Consider the following 19,455-nt stretch of genomic DNA (forward strand, 5'->3'; position numbering starts at 1 on the left):
TACTGGCCAGTCCTCCTTCCTTGTTTCTGTATTACAATGCATGGTAAACGTTAGAAAGGGGATTCATATGAGTTTATTTAACAGTTTACTTTGGTGCCAGTGCTGCTTGGTATATCTTTGAAATTAGATTGTTTTGAAAATCCCTGGCAATTCTGATGGTCAAGGCAGGCGACTGGATTTAGAATGGTGAATGGTTTTCAGCTGTTGAACTGAGAAGTCTCAAAAACAGTGTGTCATTGACTGGGCTGGACTCTGGAGACTCTGCTGTGAGAGTCAAAGAGCTCTGTCTGGGAGGAATCCAGATAAACAAGCTGAGACATCTTCACAAATAAGATAGGGTGTGCACACACTTCAGTATTGTTGAGTTTGGAATGAGGGCTCTCTAGGAAAGATATAACCATTTGAGGTTATTATTAAGGATTTAGTTGAGCTGGAAACTTAGCGCAGCTAAAGTTCTTAGAATGTGTCTAAACTACTTCTAGGAGACTTAAAAATATGCCTGACAGAGACACAGAATGCAGTGTAAGGAAGGCACTGTGCTTTAAAAATGACTTCGCAAGGTTTCTTTTGGTCAACCCTAAGGTTCTGTTCCCAACCTAACTGCTGGATGAGTAGAAGCCAAATCTCACTGAGTTTCTTTTGGGAAAGTATAAAATATCTAGCAGTGTGAATATTTGGTGGTATGACACTTTGACTTGAGAAGTGAAAAATGCTGTGAAATTATCTACTTTCTTTTTATTTTGCTGAACCTTCTTGATCATCTATATTGATATTTTGCTTGTTTGCTGATATCCTTCACAGTGGAGAATCCACATTTTATATTTCTGTCTGGATCAGTTTGATTTTTCTCAATTCTCTTTGTTTAAAACCTTAATATTAAATCGATAGCAATAGGTTTTTCCTCTGTGAATCTGCTATTCATGGATCTCTTACCTGATTTTTTTTTTTTTTTGTCTCATTTATCTTGCTTTCTCTTACATCAGCTGATAAGTAAGTTATAGCAACTTCACATATTCTAGATGGTTAGTATCAAATACACTTGGAGTAGGGCTCTTGACTAAGCACCATAATTTTCTTTTTCAATTATTTCAAGTCCTCCTCATCCTCACTAAGTCTGGGTACAGCCTGGCAATCATGCCTACCTTCTGTCTCTTTCAAAAATATAATTGCTCAGATTGCTCTTTTGTGATTTTGTAAGTTATCTTTCACTTTCTATTCAGAGTAAGAAGAAAGCATTTTCTGCAAGGCAGGTTTTCTTTAGGAAAGCCAGTGTTCATCCTGGCTTACCTAGGATTCTAGTTTTTAACATAGGGACCTGCAGACAAAAGGCCATAAGTTAAATAGCAGGATCTCTGGCTGTCTGAGAAAGGATAGCTGTGACTTTTTCATAAAATTCACTGGCCTTCCCTTTAATGCACTGCTTTTAGGTAGCATCACACAGATTGCCATCTCAGAAGAGAGCATGGAAGAGGCAGGGCTGGAATGGAACTCGGCTCTCACTGCTGCTGTCACCATGGCCACAGAGGAGGGTGTGAAGAAAGACTCAGAGGAAATTTCAGGTACTATCTATGGCGCGCAGATTTCTTGCAAGGTTTTGTAATTCTTATCACCATTATGATTATGGACACAGAAAGGCTCTTCATTACTTGTGCTGGTCTTTCTTATGCATATTAATACTAATTATAGCTGCAAACATCTTATTTGAATCCATGTAACAGCCTTGCAAAGTTAGATTTTATGAAGAAATTGAGATTCAGAAATGTTTAGTACGTTGCCTAAGACCAATCACACAACTGGTATCAGAGCTGAATTCAGCTGTTTCGCTCTGGAGTCCATCTTCTTATGCTGCCACACTGATTCCAACTTTGGCACATTCGTTAGATAAACCAAACTGCAAGATTTTAGAAGAAAAAATTAGCAAGCAGGTGGTGTAGATGATGATTAATGGTGATTCACTTAAAGGGGACAGGAGAAGCTTTATATCGTCTTTCATTAATTCATTTAACAAATGTTTATCGCTGCCTGTTTTTAGCTGGCACTGTTGCTTGATCTAGATAGAAAGATAAAAAGACATAACCTCTGCCCTCAGGGAGCTTATACCCCCACCTATTCAACTATTTCATTTTGGTGTTTTTAAGTATAGGATTAGAGGGAGTATGTCTTTAATTTATTTATTATTTAACTTTTGAAATACTATATATTAAAAGTGAAAAGTGCAAGTGTTAGTCACTCAGTTGCATCTGACTCTCTGCAACCCCATGGACTGTAGCCCACCAGGCTCCTCTCTCATAGAATTCTCCAGGCAAGAATACTGGAGTAGGTTGCTGTTTCCTACTCCAGGGGATCTTCCCAACCCAGGAGATGAGAATGGCTACCCACTCCAGTATTATTATCTTTAAATTATTTAAATAAATGTTTTAGTATTTAATATTTAATTTAATACTTTTATTGAAGGAAGATACCCATTCCCTGTAGCCAGAGGTATGACCCAGTGAGGTAATTATCACAGTTACCTGGAGTCCAAATAGTTATGTACCAACTCAAGGTGGCAGCTGGTGTTCCAAAAGCTTCTTTTCTTCTTCCAGAAATGCCTGAATAAGAAATCATTGGAATTCTCTGGTGGCCTAGTGGTTAGTATTCTGGGCTTTCACTGCTAGGGCCTGGGTTCAATTCCTGGTCAGGGAACTGATCCCATGAAGCCACACAGCATGGAAAAAAATTTTTTTTTGAACTTAACATTGTAGAGCTATACCTAAGCATATGTAGCATCCCTTATTTGTGTGCTCAGTTGTATCCAACTCTTTGTGACCCCATGAACTATAACCCACAAGACTCTTCTGTCCATGGAGTTTTCCAGGCAAGAATACTGGAGTGGGTTGGGACTTCCTCCTCCAGGGGATCTTCCAGACCCAGGGAATCTTCCAGACCCAGGGATCAAACCCATGTCTCCTGTATTACAGGCAGATTCTTTACCACTGAGCCACCTGGGAAGCCTAAGTATATGTAGCATCCCTTATTTGCCTTCTGTCTTATCCTTTTTTGCCAGAGGACACTTTGATGTTCTGGAAAGGAATAGCTGATGTTGGACTGATGGAAGAGGTTGTCTGCAATATACAGAAGGAAATAGAGGAGCTACTTAGGGGAGTTCAGCAGCGGCTCGTCCAGGCTCCCTTCCAGGTCACAGGTAAACATACTAATCCTAACGATAGTGGTCTTTATTAAACAGTAACAATTGTAGGCAGACGTTATTAGCCTCATGAAACACTGAGGTACAGGTATTATTATCCTCATTTTACAGATTAGGAAATTAAGGATCATAAAACAGTAAGTTACTATACAAAGTTCATAACTGTAAATTTTAACTGTAAAATATTTTTTTTAATTGAGGTGTAGTTGATTTATAATATTGTGTTAGTTTTAGGTGTACAGCAAAATGATTCAGTTTTGTGTGTGTGTATATATTTATATATATTTAGATTATTTTCCATTATAAGTTATTAGAAGATACTGAATATAGTTCCCTGTGCTATACAGTAGATCACTGTTGCTTATGTATTTTATATGTAGTAGTGTATATCTGTTAATCCCATACTCCTACTTTATCCCTCCCCCACTTCCCATGGGGGAAATAGTAACCATAAACATGTTTTCTATGTCTGTGAGTTTGTTTCTATTTTGTAAATAAATTCATTTGTATTATTTTGTTAGGTTATATATATTTTTATATATATATAATATATATAAATATATATTTTGTTATATATTTTTATATATATAATATAAATACAAATATTTATATTTGTATAAATAATATTATATAATATTTGTCTTTGGCTTCACTTAGTATGATATTCTCTAGGTCCATCTGTGTTCCTGCAGATGGCAATATTTTCTTTTGTTATGACTAAGTTATATTTCATTGGATATATATACCACATCTTCTCTATCCATTTACCTGCCAACGGACACTTAGGTTGCTTCCATGTCTTGATTGCTGCAAATTGTAAATTGCTACTGTAAACATTGGAGTCCATATATCTTTTCAAACTGGAATTTTCATCATTTCCGAATATATGCCCAGGAGTGGGATTGCTGGATCATATGTGGTAGCTCTGTTTTTAGCATACCTTGGTTTTAAACTCAGGTTTGGCATTGCTTTTTCCACAGGTAATTTTTGCCTTTGTAAATGGTGCCAGAAAGCAGTCTCTCTGTCTCTCTCTCAATATAGATATAAATAGATATATAGAGTTTGGAAATTGAAGAAATCCGCCTGTCTTAGACAATTCTCGTATTCTGTTAGTTTAAGGCTCCCAGAACTATTGTGTGCATTTATAAGTGTTTCTGCATACTTACAGGGTACTTGCTGTCATGCACAATGTAAAATGTTTTAATCATCTGATACAAAAGGGCTCATTATGAGGTCTCATAAGCTTGTATGTTTAGTTAAGTCTGTCCTTAGATTTGTTAGATGTGTATTGTTACCTCTTTATGACTCATATACTATGTGTAAGGAAGTCAGGAAGTGTTAGTTGCTCAGTTGTGTCCCACTCTTTATGACCCCATGGACTGCAGCCCTCCAGGCTCCTCTATCCAAGGAATTCTCCAGGCAAGAATACTAGAATGGGTTGCCATTTCCTTCTCCAGGGGAATCTTCCTGACCCAGGGATCAAACTGGGGTTTCCTGCATTGCAGTTAGATTCTTTACCATTTAAGCTTCCAGGGAAGCCCCTGGTATTTACATTATGTAAATACGCTTAAACGTTACAGCAGAATTTTTTTTTATGATTGGAGGTTGTTTTTTTTTAAGGCAACTAATATAAAAAACTGGTGATTCTTTTAGACAGGGTGGTCAAAGAAGCCCCCTCTAAGCAGGCGCCATTTGAGTAGAAATCTGAATTGAAGGAGATAGCCATGTGACAGACTGGGAGAAGGAACACTCCAGGCAGAGGGGACAAAGATCTTGATATGACAGTAAACTGAGTGGGTTCAAAGAATTAGAGGAGTGCTGACATATGGCTCCAGTGGACTGTTAATGGAAACAGTGATGGGTGATGAAGTTGGACAGAAGCAGGGGGGACATTTTGGATAAGCTTTGGTCAGATAAAATCCAAAGCTAAAACTTTGGGTTTTATTTTAAGGTGACATTAAGCCATCATAGTGATTTTGAGCAGGAGAGTAAAATGATCAGGTTTATTTTTATTTTTAAAAGATCACTGTGGTTGCTGTGGGGAGAATAGATTATATGGGGCAAGAATAGAAACAAGAAGACCACTTAGAGTACTTCCCTGGTGGTCCAGTGACTAAGACTGTGATCTCCTAATGCAGGGGGCCCAGGTTCGATCCTTGGTCAGGAAACTAGATCCCACATGCTGCAGCTAAGAGTTCGAATGCTGCAACTAAAGATCCTGCATACTGCAACTAAGACCCAGCACAGCCAAATAAATAAATAAATAGTTCAAAAAAGAAGACCAGTTGGAAGACTCTTGAAGGAGTTAGTTCAGGCAAGAGACGATGATAGTGTGAATTAAGTGGGTAGTGGTAGACCTGGGAAGAAATGATCATACTGGGGATATGTTTTGAATGTGGAACTGATAGGTCTTGCTGATGGATTAGATGTCAGGTAAAAAAGAAAGAAATCCAGGATAACTAATGTATTTTTTGTCTGAACTATGAGTGGTGACTTGAGATGAAGACTGCTGGGATAGGAAATCAAAATTGACTTTTGACTTTTAAATTGAGATGCTTATGAGGACTTCAGATGGAGATGTCACTTGACTAAACAGAAGTATGAATCTGTAATGTAGGAAAGAGATCTGGGCTGGATAGCTACATGTGGGAGTTCTTAGCATGTCTATGATACTTAAAACTATGAAACAGGACTCAATATGCCAGCAAATTTGGAAAACTCAGCAGTGGCCACAGGACTCCAAAAGGTCAGTTTTCATTCCAATCCCAAGGAAAGGCAATGTCAAAGAATGTTCAAACTACTGCACAATTGCACTCATATCACACGCTAGCAAAGTAATACTCGTAATTCCCCAAGCTAGACTTCAACAGTATGTGAACTGAGAACTTCCAGATATTCAAGCTGGATTTAGAAAAGGCAGAGGAACCAGAGATCAAACTGCCAACATCCATTGGATCATTGAAAAAGCAAGAGAATTCCAGAAAAACATCTACTTCTGATTCATTGATTATCCTAAAGCCTTTGATTGCGTGGATCACAACCAACTGGAAAATTCTTCAAGATATGGGAATACCAGACCACCTTACCTGCCTCCTGAAAACCTGTATGCAGGTCAAAAAACAACAGGTAGACTTAGACATGGAACAACAGACAGGTTCCAAATTGGGAAAGGAGTACATCAAGGCTGTATATTGTCACCCTGCTTATTTAACTTACGTATGTGCAGAGTACATCATGCAAAATGCCGGCCTGATGAAGCATAAGCTGGAATCAAGATTGCTGGGAGAAATATCAACAACCACAGATATTCAGATGATACCACCCTTATGGCAGAAAGTGAGGAGGAACTAAAGAGCCTCTTAATGAAAATGAAATAGGTGAGTGAAAAAGCTGGCTTAAAACTCAGTATTCAAAATTCTAAGATCATGGCATCCCTTTCCATCACATCATGGCAAATAGATGGGGAAATAATGGAAGCAATGACAGACTTTCTTTTCTTGAGCTCCAAAATCACTGTAGATGGTGACTGCAGCCATGTAATTAAAAGACACTTGCTCCTTGGAAGAAAAGCTATGACCAACCTAAACAGCATATTAAAAAGCAGAGACATTACTTTGCCAACAGAGGTCTATCTAGGCAAAGCTATGGTTTTTCCAGTGGTCATGTATGGACATAAGAGTTGGACCATAAAGAAAGCTGAGTGCCAAAAAATTGATGCTTTTGCTCTGTGATGTTGGAGAAGACTCTTAAGAGTCCCTTGAACTGTAAAGAGATCAAACCAGTCCATCCTAAAGGAAGTCAGTCCTGAGTATTCATTAGAAGGACTGATGCTGAACCTCCAATACTTTGGCCACCTGATGTGAAGAACTGACTCACTGGAAAAGACCCTGATGTTGGAAAAGATTGAAGGCAGGAGAAGGGGATGACAGAGGATGAGATGGTTGGATGGCATCACCGACTCAATGGACATGAGTCTGAGCAAGCTCCAGGAGTTGGTGAAGGACAGGGAAGCCTGGTGTGCTGCAGTCTGTGGGGTTGCAAAGAGTCAAACATGACTGAGCAACTGAATTGAACTAAACTGATGAAACTGGATGAGATGACTGTGGAAGAGAGCTAGCTATAGGTAGAGAAGTGGTCTGAGTTAATAACAGCTCAGTTAGTAACAGCTCTTTCAAGAAGCTTTGTTTAAAGGGGCATAAGGATAATACTATTAATAATAATAAATGCCCATGTTTGGCAATTAACATATGATATTTCAAACCTTCATATCTATTTTGCAGAGTAAGTATTATTAGTCCCATTTGTTTCAAATGAAAAAACTGAGGAGTGAAATGACTTACCCAAGGTCACACAGACTGGAAACATCAAAACCAAGATTCAGACTTAGCTCTGCTTAGTAGATGACCATGTTTTCTTTTTCTTTCTTTTTTGTGCCATACCACACAACATGTGGGATCTTAGTTCCCCGGCCAGGGATCAAACCTGTGCCTTCTGCATTGGAAAGCAGAGTCTTAACCACTGGACTGCCAGGCGAGTCCAGAATGACCATGTTTTTCTAAACCAAGTCAGAACCTATAACCAGATGTAAGATTTTTTCCCTTATTTTTGTATTTATTTATATGGAGAGATGTATAAAGATATAACAATTAAATAAAAATTAGTTACACATGTGATAAATCTTTTTTACTTAATATTCATTTCTTTGTATTTATTCTTTGGTTGCACCAGGTCTTAGTTGAGGCATGTGGGGCAGGGATCAAACCCAGGCCCCCCTGCAATGGGAGTGCAGAGTCCCAGCCACAGGACCATCAGGGATGCCCTGTGATAAATCTTTGTTTTTTTGAAAATGCAATTAGCATTCTAATTTCTGAATTGTTTTATATTTATAAGTAGCATAGTAGGGAGTTTGTGGAGCATTTCTGTTTTAACTGGACAGACCTATTTTGTTTTAAATAGATGCTGCTGTTCTTAACAATGTAGCACATACATTTGGCCTAATGGACACAGTTAAGAAGGTTTTGGACAACAGGAAGAACCAAGTAGAACAGGGAGAAGAGCAGTTTCTCTATACTCTCACAGGTATGTATAGCTTCTCTCTTTTCTTTGGTGATATACTAACATCATCGAGTCTTGGCATTTCTTTGTTGTCTTCTGTTGGGACTGGACTGGCTTTTTCCTTCCTTCCTTCTTTTCCTCCCTCTCTCCCTCGCTCCTGCCTTTTCTGTTTTCTTCCTTCTCTGTCTTTCTTTCTTTCAAATCACATAGTATTAGATTTGGCTTTTTCTTTGTACACAGTCCTGGGTGAGGTGGAATCAGGTCAAGCAGAGAAGTACAAAAGGAAAGAAAAGAAAACTAGCAACATGATCCTCCTTTTATATCTTTGAAGGATGAAGATGTCTGCTAGATTGCTCCATTAGCCCAGTAATATAAGTGGCAGAAGAATAAAGCTGACCCTTGTCTTTTTTACATTATTAATACTGAGTTGGTTGATAGATACACATTTTGCACTTCCCTTATTTCTGGTAATCAGAAATTATGAGCATATATATAATTTAACCCTTTAAATAAGTATTGGGTTGGCCGAAAAGTTCATTTGGGTTTTTCTGCATGATCTTATGGAAAAACCTGAACAAATTTTTTGGCCAACCCAGTGCTTTGTGCTGGTCTCCAAGCTAGATTTTAGAAATATAATGTTGAGTGAGGTAATCTCAGTCTCTTGAGGGCTTTCAAGGAACTCAAGGGAAAGCAGACTTAGAAATATGTGCAAAAAGTAGTTCTGTAGCAGAGGCATATGGAAGGTATGGTGGTAGAACAAAGGGAATTATCATTTATTGTCAGGGAATATTTAACAGGAGGATTCCTACGTGGTGTTTCTTGGTTTCTTCTCTAATTACAGTACAGGAAGTAGCAGTTTCTAATCTAGCTACAAATTAGTATAACTTTCATTAGGTTCCAACAAAGGAGAGACTTTTGGAGTTGCACCTGTTGGCAGGGGAGGAGCATTTGGAGCAGCTAGGGCAGGGTTAGTAAGAAAATTTTGAAATATTTTATGTTGTTCTAATTGGGCCTTTTGTAAAGTTTTATCATCTAATTCATATTCATGCAATAAGTGTTCTGTCTGTTGTTGAATATTAGGAGGGTTAGAATTTACCTTGAAATGGCCAGAAATCAATTGGAATATTTTTTCCTTGCTTGGTGGCTCGTCTAACATTTTCTTTGATCTAGTGCCAAATTTCTAAATCAAAACTGCCTTTATCAGGGAACCAAGGATTACATTTAACCAGTGTTTGAAAGTAAGCCTCTATTCATTGGCCCGAAACCAAAAGTCCCTGAGCTTTAAACAAATGGTGAAGTAAAGTAGAGAAATGATGGGGCTTTCCAGCCGTATAACCCGTGTTTTAGTACTTATTGACCTCAATAGGTCCCAACCTCAATAGGTCCTGAGTCCCTCCGACCGAAATGCCACGTACACCAGTGTCCCTGTTCGGGCGCCACTTGTTGGGGTCCTTTAATGGACCGGGACCTGGTGGTCTGGAGGCAACAATAAGAAAGTGAAAGAGAGAAAGAGGCTAATACTCCCTGGTTTACGCAGAAAACCAATAAAGTCCTTGACACAGGACTTGGTCTCTCACGAAGGCACCGGGCACCCTGTCGATGGGGGGTGAAGGCACAGCGCACCTTCTCTAGCGAGTCTTAGAAGCCTGGGCAGGAGAGTGAGCAAGACGGGTCTCTGTGGTCCGAGGAATCAGCTGAAGAGAGAGAGAGAAAGAAAGAAAGACACGGGGACCCAAGCTCTGATGGAGCAAAGGTGCTATAATGATTTTTCTGTGAGTATATATAGGCCGTAGTACAAGAAGTTTCTTTCGTCAGTGATGAAGATCAGAAAACCAAATGTACAGTAACCATTACCAAGGGAACAAGGGATGATGATGGTCACAAGGTCAGGAGACAATCCATATCTCAAGAAAGGGAATTGAGACTAAGCAGTTTTGTTGTAAAGAGAATGTTTACTAAAGGCGATTCAAGCCTGTCTCACACAATGACCTCAGTTCCTGGGAGCAGCGTGCTGTTCCACTTAAAAAGAAACAAAGGACTTGTGAGAAACAGCACGTAGGAATCCTCCTGTTAAACATTCCCTGACAATTTATATCCAGAGAAAAGTCATGAGAAGCTTTCGAAATAAGGTACAAAGCAAGTTAGAGGTATAGATTATCAATCTTATATGATGTAGAATATAGTCAGTTGGGAAAACAAAAGGCAAGAAAGATCATTTGGTAAGAGAAGAACAATTTAGGTTGTTTTAAACTTATTTTTATGTCCAGTTTATATTTTAAATTCAGTTTACCAAGTATTCTCAGAGATCCCCCTTTTCATTTCATCTTCCTAGGGATATTATAGGCTGTTATCCTGATTTTACAGATAACCCAGTAAAGGGAGAGAGAGAGTAAATGATTTGCTGGGATCACATCACTCCTTGACAGTGAAGCCCAGGGTAGCACTGTCTTCTTTCAGACTGGTAGAACAGTCTGAAAGATGGTTTTTGTTAGAAATGTAGGCTTCTGGTTCCTTGTCCATATATTTTAGTTATAACCACAATATACATAAAGTTGTGTTTTCTGCTTTTTTCACTATGATATACTAATATTTTTTCAAGTTCCTACACAGTATTTTACCTCGACATTTTTCTAGGGATGAATTTAAATTTTCAAAATTTTCTTCAAAGGCTTATTTATTGTAGTGAACTTATATGAATATAACATTTCTTCTTATGTCCTTTTAAACTACTTCATGGAAGTTCCCTGGTGGTCTAGTGGTTAGGATTCTAGGCTTTCAATGCCGTGACCCAGGTTCAATCCCTGGTTGGGGAACTGAGATCCTGTAAGCCGTGAGGCCCCCCAAAAATAAAGAAATAAGCTACTTCACAGGACTAAGCTTGAGGCTAAATGGTATTGATATTTGTTTATGGAGTTCTGTGACCTATTATCAAATTTCCGAGTAGATTATACCAATTTAGTTCACAAGTTTGAGCTCCCAACATTGGGTGTTGTTTTTTATAATACACTCTGATTTAACTTTTTTTAAAACTATACATTTTTTTTTTTTTTTTGGCTCTTTTCAGTTTATTGCATGAAGGAGTTACACTAGTCCAAGTTAAAAGCAGACCCCAAATGGTTACATTATACAAGCTGTGAGGTTTTTAAACTTGTGACAAGGGACAGAAGGGAAATTCTACTCATTGCAAGGAAATCCTCACTTAAGCTTCAGTGAGCCAAAAGCACTTAAAACCCATGAACCTTCAGCTGGTCGTCCTTAGCCAGTCCAATCTCTACCAGGAACTGGCATATGTTCTTGCGCTGGTCACCCTGTAGCTGAATTACTTCTCCATATTCTGGATGCTCAATTACAGTACCATTGCAGGCAAATTTCTTCTTAAACGCCTTCACTAGTTTCTTTTTATCGTAATCATCAGCGATCCCTTGGACAGTAGTAAGGGTCTTCCTGCCGTTTCTCTGTTGAATTCTTATATGGATATAATCCTCAGTGCCAGCAGGAAGCAGATCATCACCCTTACTTGCATCAGCAAAGGGGTCGAAAGAGTGGAGGTTCTGGATAGCGGACATACGATACGATTCCTTTTCCTCGGTGGAAACGGCCTGCGGAAGGCGGCGGCGGGAGAAGGCGGGCAGGGGGGACGGAGCGTCGGGAAGCGAGGGGGCTCAAGGGGGAGGCTGCTGAGTCCTCGGCGGCGGCTCAGTGACTGGGGCCAAAACTATACATTTAATTGATATCTTGTTTAGGTTCACGTTTCTTTGATTACCACCAAAGATGGGAGAAAAATGTAGTATCTTATAACCTTTAAAAGACAGCGTTGTAAAATTTTTGACTATGTTCTTTATCCCTACGAATTAGCGGCTTAGTATACATGCATGCACATACACACTCTTTTATTCCAAGCAGGGAATTGACTTGCTCTTGGTGTCGCACAGGAAGAATAGTGCTCTTCGGGTGTAACTGGTTATTTATTGGATGTATATCAGGTGCTAAGCAGCAGAGAAGTTCTGCTGTAGAATCAGACTCACCAGTAGTCATCAAGGTTGGATTAGACCCTTGGGAGAGGGATAGTGATAGGTGTATTGGGGTGGGAAGGCCACCAAATTGACTATCAGAAGACTTTTGTTTTGGCCCAAGCTCTGTGACCTTAAATAAATAGCTTTACTTCTCTGGATCTCTGTCAAAATGAATATGTTAGAACTCTAAGACCTCCTTCAGTATTGTAATTCTTAGGGACTTCCTTTGTAACTTTGTGTAGACTTCTCTGGGGCTGATGGTAGATTAAAGCCATCTGGGTCACCAGCAAGTGATCCTGTCTTGAAGGACAGTTTGGAAATCACTGTTTTTCAGAGTGGCCATTGTAGCTCCTTTGTAGGTCCATGGCAACTGCAAAGGGATTGTACAGATATTATTTTCATCTGTAGGCAGGGCATATATAAACTACTAGACCAAATGGAGACTTCTTCGGTTTGCATTTTGGTGACAGGTGGCAAAATGCCACAGGAGCTTCTAGAGTTGAGCTGTAGTAGGATCACAGTATGGCAAGATTCTGAATTATCACCTTGCCTATAATCACACAATGAAATATAATAACTGGTGGAGTTGTAAAGATCCAGTCTGGTTCCTTCTTCAAAATGATAACATGACTTGCCTAAGGCTGCTGCTGCTGCTGCTAAGTCGCTTCAGTCGTGTCCGACTCTGTGCAGCCCCATAGACGGCAGCCCACCAGGCTTCCCGGTCCCTGGGATTCTCCTGGCAAGAACACTGGAGTGGGTTGCCATTTCCTTCTCCAATTCATGAAAGTGAAAAGTGAAAGTGAAGTCACTAAATAGTAGCAAAACCAGGACAAGACCCCAGGTCTCCTCACTCCTAGTTTACTGTTCCCAAGATTACGCTTCTCTCTACACAAAGTCTGTCTTTTTTCCATAGACTTGGAACGCCAGTTGGAAGAACAGAAGAAGCAAGCCCAGGATCACAGGCTGAAATCCCAGACAGTTCAAAATGTGGTACTGATGCCTGTGAGCACTCCTAAGCCTCCCAAAAGGCCCCGGCTCCAGCGGCCAGCCTCCACCACCGTCCTGAGCCCTTCTCCTCCTGTCCACCAGCCTCAGTTCACGGTCATCTCACCCATCACCATCACACCAGTGGGTCAGTCATTTTCCATGGGCAATATTCCAGTGGCCACCCTCAGCCAGGGCTCCAGTCCTGTGACTGTCCACACACTGCCTTCTGGCCCTCAGCTCTTCCGTTATGCCACAGTGGTCTCCTCAGCCAAGAGCAGCTCACCAGACACAGTGACCATCCACCCTTCGTCTAGCTTGGCACTGCTGAGCTCCACCGCCATGCAGGATGGGAGTACCCTGGGCAACATGACCACCATGGTGAGCCCTGTGGAGCTGGTGGCCATGGAGTCTGGCCTAACCTCGGCCATCCAGGCAGTTGAAAGCACCTCAGAGGATGGGCAGACCATCATTGAGATTGACCCAGCCCCAGACCCAGAGGCCGAGGATACTGAGGGCAAAGCAGTCATTTTGGAGACCGAACTGAGGACTGAGGAGAAAGTCGTGGCTGAGATGGAAGAACACCAGCATCAAGTCCACAATGTGGAGATTGTGGTCTTAGAAGATTAACTGGGGGTCTTGGGGCCAGGAGATATGTTTTGGTTTGGAATTTTAATTATTTGTTTATTTTTATCATTGTCCCACTCATTTCCACATAGGATCCTTTTTTTTTTTTAAAAAAACAAGATCTCATTGTTGTAACTGAACATGTCGGGTCCCTTCCAGCCCCTCTCTGAAAAATGGACAAAACAAGCTGCCCTTCTGGAAGTTGAGAGTAGGTCATTCAATGTCCTAACCGTCTTACATCAAGAGAGTTATTTCTTTGAGGGGAGGCATCAAGATAACCCGAAACCCTCTCCAGAAGTCACTTTCCAGGCTGGTCTCTCTGTGTATACACGTGGTTTTAGTCTCATAAGGTGCATTGACCAAACCAGGGAACACAGATCTGACCCTGAAGGCAACCCACTCACACATGGATGCAAAAGTATACTTGATGTTGTATCCTGAAACAAGCCCTCAGAGGCCAGTGCAAAACCCCCAAACAAAAGTGAGTTGACTCTGCTTAGAGGGGAAGATAACAAACTAGCAGAAGCTTAAAAAGGGAAGTGCTTTGGCCAGGATGGGGCAAGGAAATTATCTTACTTCCAGAAGTGCTACTGATGCCTCTTGCTGTCTCTGAGGGTTACCACCATGGGTGCCGTTTTGAGGCAAGGCCAGTGTTAAGCGGAAGGGTACATTTTCACCAAGCAGGTGGCGTCAGGGACCTGCAGCTTGGCAGAGATAAGAATCCAGAGATGTCACAGCTGTGCTTTGGGGCTAAGGCTTACCTTGCAGCCGCTCTGTCAAAGCACTTACCCTCCTAGTCCATTCATTTGCAAACTGTGGTGTGGTATAAAATTGCTCTGGTCCTTAGACTGTGGCTGTTCTGGGTGGCTGGGGCTCCAAGGCCATCATTTTTATTGCATGACTCCAGGAGCAGGAGATTTCCTCTTCCAGACCAACTGCCCTTTTTTGCAGGGCCCTTTCTTGACTTTGGAACCAAAAGCAGCCACTCCTTTGGTGCTTCCTCTTGTTTTCCCCTGTATCCCTGAATGGTTAATGGCATCTGTCTCCTGGATCCCACGCTCTTCAGCTTTTTGGCTGATTCAGAGAACAGTGACAGGTGGCTGCCTGCCTTCATCCCCTTTTAGATTCATTTCTACCATTTATACCACAGATGTTTCTGTGAGATATTGAGCTCATAAAAGACCCTTAGGTTTGGCAGGGAGGACTCAATATCCCAGCCTATCAAGTAGATGTCTCCTGAGCAAGCTGGACTTCCTGGGAAAGAAGCATTGTCTGCAGCATTATATTATAGGAAATGTACCAGGAATGTAATCATAATGTCTTTGGGTGGGGAGGGGGTATTTTGTTTTGTTCTTTTTTTAATGTTTTTGTATATTTGGAGCTGGGCCCATTTTCTGTGCTGTGATTCTTTCTCTTTGACCATCTTCAGTGTTTGGGGCAAGAGTGGACCCTGGTTTTTATTTCTAAAGAATGCATTGTTTACTGCACTAGGAAAAATGTAGGGAAACTGCAGACCATTTAAAGGAAAAGTAGGTCAAAAAAGAAAGCACACATCTTAGGAGTGGGAGGTCTTTTTTTTTTTTTAATTAAAAACAAAACTTTGACCTGTAGTTTCCTTCTTTTTTTTTGAAGGCACCCACCTGAAGCTATGTTTCTTCCAACGGATGTTGGAAACCCTGTTGTTAAGCAAGTGAAAACTGCGTTCTGCCATCCCTCCGATAGCTGTGTATAGCTAGAGAAGCCCTCTCATTTGGAAGGGTCAATCTTAAAAGGCTTAAGGGTGAAATTTCTGAATCCCATGCAGTTGTGATTTTCAGCTTTAAGATTGTCCGGGGTTTTGTTTTTCTTTTCAGAATAGTCAATAGACAGAGCAATCAATTTAGAACAAAGCTTTGGCCCTTAATATATCTTTAGTGAGGAAAATGACTTTTATTTCTTGCTTCTTTAGATTTTCTTTTGGTACATAAACAAAATTTCTGCCTAAGTCTAAAACTACTACTTGAACCTAGAAAGGCACATGTCATCCCTCATGTGGTTTTTAAGGACACTTTTCTCTTTGCTAGAGACAACAGGCTTAACTCTGGACAGAGGAGGAGCCCTAGAGAACACCTACATGCTAGCTTAGGTTCCTTTCTTATTTCAGAGATGTTGGTACTGTTTTAAAGTAGTGTGAGCATCATGCTTCCTAAGTCAAGAGATCGCCTCCTAAAGACAGAGCCTGTTTCTTTTCACTCTCTGAATATTCCACCTGGTGGAAATACATGAGCTATGTTGTTTTCCTGGTCTTCCAATAGCCTGTCGTTATTGCTCAATGCTATGTACCTGTTGTTGAATGTGGGTTTCCTCGTAGCCCTGGTCTAAATGAGCTCAGATGGGGTGAGACACACGCAAGGCACTGCTGTGTGCACAAGCAGTTGCAGTGAATCATTCCTCAGGCTGAGCTTCCAGTAGCCATCTATCTTTCTGTTCCCTCACTAAGTGAATGTTTGTAAGTGTCACCTATGTGCCAGGCTTTGTGCTCGGCACTCGCAGTACAGAGATGAAGCCTCGCTCAGTCCATGCACTCAAGGGACTCATTCTCCAGAGACTGTCTGGAGTTAAGAACTGTATTTCAATATAATTGGTTTCCTTTGTAACCTTATGTATTTTATTTCACGCATTGATAAATATTGTTCCGAGAGCTGGTCCATGGATTTCAGAAGGCTACCAAAGGTACAAAATGGTTAAGCCTTTCTCTAGGGAGATACTGAAACTAATCATCCAATGGGATAAGTGCAGTGGCAGAGCTATTGGCTGGGAGAAGAGAGAACAAAGGGTCAAGCGTCTAACCCAGCTTGGAGGCAGAGATCAGTAAATAATGGGAGTACTTCCTGGAGAAGATGTATACCTAACCTGATTTAGGACAGACCATTTTTGGCTACTTTTTTGGATTCCATTTTCAAGTTGTTGGACTTAGGTATACAAGAAGGGGGAAAAAATCCGCTGTCTTGTTGCTTCTGCCTCCAGAGCTAGGCAGAGTCAGCAGCTTAGATAGGCTCTCCTGAGACCACTCCACTGGAGAAAGCCCAGTCATTCATCAGCTTCTCAGAGTTTCCAGCAGATGAATCCAGTACAGGACTGGACTTTAGCTGGTAGAAGGTAAATGCCCCAAACATTCCTGCAGTGTGGTTTTCACAAAGGGCTCAGAAGCAACTGTTCAGCTGTCTTACCTTGGCCATGCCCCTGTCTGGTGCGTGCCTGTTCTCTTCCCCTTTTCAGTTTCCAGGCTCCATCCCTGTCCCCTCCCCCAATTAAAACAAAACTCCCTGCCATTCCAAAGTTAAAAAAAGAAACAATAGACTTAAATATTTAGGATTTCAAGCTGTTTCATGTGAAGTTTCTTTTATGCTTCTGTCCATATTTGGGGAGGAAGACCAGAATTAATCCAGATACCCTCAAATTTAACATTCAACCCAGGTGGATTGACTGTTTAGTGGTGGCATTTTAACCTATTTCATGAAAAGCATTAAAGGTAAGTCTGCATGGTGGGAAGTACTGGTAACATTTGATGATAAAGATAGTGAAATCAAGTACGAAATATGGAACTCCTAGTTCATTGAGTTTGGAGAATGGCTCCCCACTCCAGTACTCTTGCCTGGAAAATCCCATGGATGGAGGAGTCTGGTAGGCTGCAGTCCATGGGGTCGCAAAGAGACACGACTGAGCGACTTCACTTTTGCTTTTCACTTTCATGCATTGGAGAAGGAAATGGCAACCCACTCCAGTGTTCTTGCCTGGAGAATCCCGGGATGGGAGCCTGGTGGGCTGCCGTCTATGGGGTCGCACAGAGTTGGACACGACTGAAGCGACTTAGTAGCAGCAGTTCATTGAGTTATAACTGGCCCACAACTCTCAAGGAGGCAGAAAGGACAAAGAAAAGGTTGAATTCTCAAAATAGGCATGAGTTGTGATTCACTTGGGTAATGCTCCTGAGGAAATAGTCCTTTCTGAGACAAATCAGATTCTAGGTTAGCTAGCCCCTGCCTTTTCAGTCAACAACCTAGTACAATTGATCACAGACCCCTCACACCTTGGATACCTCTTCCCTGGGAAATTCTTGTGTAGTCTGTAACGTACTACAATAATAAGCAAGGCTGATGCGCTAAACAAAGGATCAGTTCCGCTAGACTAGCACTCTCTGCCCCTGGTATTCTCTTCTTAGATAGCCTTAGTTGAGTCATTTCTAGTTTTCCTTGCCAACCTGGAACACCTTTCTTAGTCCCAAGCTAGGCAATCGCGCGCCCTCTAGAAGGTTCTACTTTCCTTGAACATCCTCACCATGCTGCACCATCCTCCTTGCTTTGGAGAAACCAGTGTCACTTAGTTCCCAAATCCTGCCATGTAGTAACTCTGCCTTTCTTAGCAATAACTTTCTTATCAACAACTCAAGACAATCATTTCCTTCCAAGGAGACCCCAAGACCCAAACCTCACCGTACATCCAGAGATTTCAGTCTTTACTCTAGAACAGCCTTCTTAACTCTAGTCATCACCTGAATTGAGGCATCTTTGGGATATGCTTGTGCTCGAAGTTCCTCAGAACACAGATTCTAAAATCTATCTTTCACACCTGATCGATTCTCTACCTATGGTCCATAGCCCAGGCTGAGACATGCCTGTTTGCTGGATAAATTATTGCAGCCCAGTATGATTCTTAACTACATCTTCATAACTACCTGAAGTTTCTGTTGTGTCTATGAGGCTCCCAACCTGAAGACTCCTGAAGCCCTCTCATCCTAAAGTAGGCCACACTCTACTTTGAAATTAACCCTGGGTTCTCTTGCTTCTATGTGCCTTTGCTAGTAACTATGGTTTATGACGTGGGTCGATTTTTCTAGTTTGAAGACACGTGGACATTAGCATTGGGTCACATACAAAGATAAATCTGAGGCTGGGTAGTGATCCAGAAAGAAAGATGGGTTCCTCATTGGACTTTAATGTAGGAGCTTTGTCCATGGGATCCTCCAGGCAAGAATACTGGAGTGGGTTGCCACTTCCTCCTCCAGGGGATCTTCCCGACCCAGGGATTGAACCCGGTCTCCTGCATCGCAGGCGGATTCTTTACCATCTGAGCCGCCAGGGAAGCCCCGTTTATGCCTACACAGAGTTTCAAACATAGGAACAGTTCACATGAAAAATTTAGGATAAAACTTTTCTTCAAAAAACAGCAACAACAAAAACCAAAGCCCAGAAGATCTGACAACACTGGGTCCACATTTCCTCACAGCAGCACCAGACTGGAACTGAGGCCTGTGTTAGGTGAAACATGGCTTCTTAACAGACACTGTCACTCCCTATTACAAACCCAAATCTATTAATACTTATTTTTTGCAGCTTATTTTTTGATTCAATGGTTTCAAGCACACTCTTCCCCCCAGGTAGCTGTGGAGCTTATTATTAATACCTCATTTCCTTCAAGTCTCCGTTCACATGTTCCCTTATCAGAGAGGACTTCCTTGATTACCCACCCTATGAAGAGTGGCAGTTTCCTTCTGCACTGTGCTTCCCACTTTCCTTTACCCTGCTTTATTTTTCTTTCTTTTACTATCAC

General features: G+C 41.2%; 2 protein-coding genes across 10 annotated transcripts in view; one reads left to right on the top strand and one right to left on the bottom strand.

Annotated features, from left to right (window-relative positions):
- The window catches only part of GMEB1 (glucocorticoid modulatory element binding protein 1), a 52,209-nt gene that overhangs the window by 19,574 nt on the left and 13,180 nt on the right, over window positions 1-19,455 (top strand). For 6 of the 9 annotated variants that reach the window (XM_086331599.1, XM_086331631.1, XM_086331608.1 and 3 more), the window contains exons 7-10: window positions 1,428-1,559; window positions 3,047-3,184; window positions 8,144-8,266; window positions 13,169-16,157. In XM_086331599.1, coding sequence (XP_086187725.1) covers window positions 1,428-1,559; window positions 3,047-3,184; window positions 8,144-8,266; window positions 13,169-13,869 — 1,094 coding nt within the window. In that variant the 3' untranslated portion in view covers window positions 13,870-16,157. Of the gene's footprint in view, window positions 1-1,427; window positions 1,560-3,046; window positions 3,185-6,413; window positions 7,874-8,143; window positions 8,267-13,168; window positions 16,158-19,455 lie in introns of those variants that run through there. The other 3 variants (XM_086331643.1, XM_086331650.1, XM_086331659.1) reach the window with 3 other exon arrangements.
- On the bottom strand, window positions 11,279-11,945 carry LOC147377536 (eukaryotic translation initiation factor 1). Its single transcript, XM_086331975.1, has one exon. The coding sequence runs from the start codon at window positions 11,806-11,808 to the stop codon at window positions 11,467-11,469; it is 342 nt and encodes a 113-aa protein (XP_086188101.1). The 5' UTR covers window positions 11,809-11,945; the 3' UTR covers window positions 11,279-11,466.

The sequence above is a fragment of the Bos grunniens genome, chromosome 2 (genome assembly GCF_055505025.1).
Source record: "Bos grunniens cultivar Pamir isolate PY7600 chromosome 2, Bosgru_T2T1.0, whole genome shotgun sequence".
NCBI classification, from domain to species: Eukaryota; Metazoa; Chordata; class Mammalia; order Artiodactyla; family Bovidae; genus Bos; species Bos grunniens.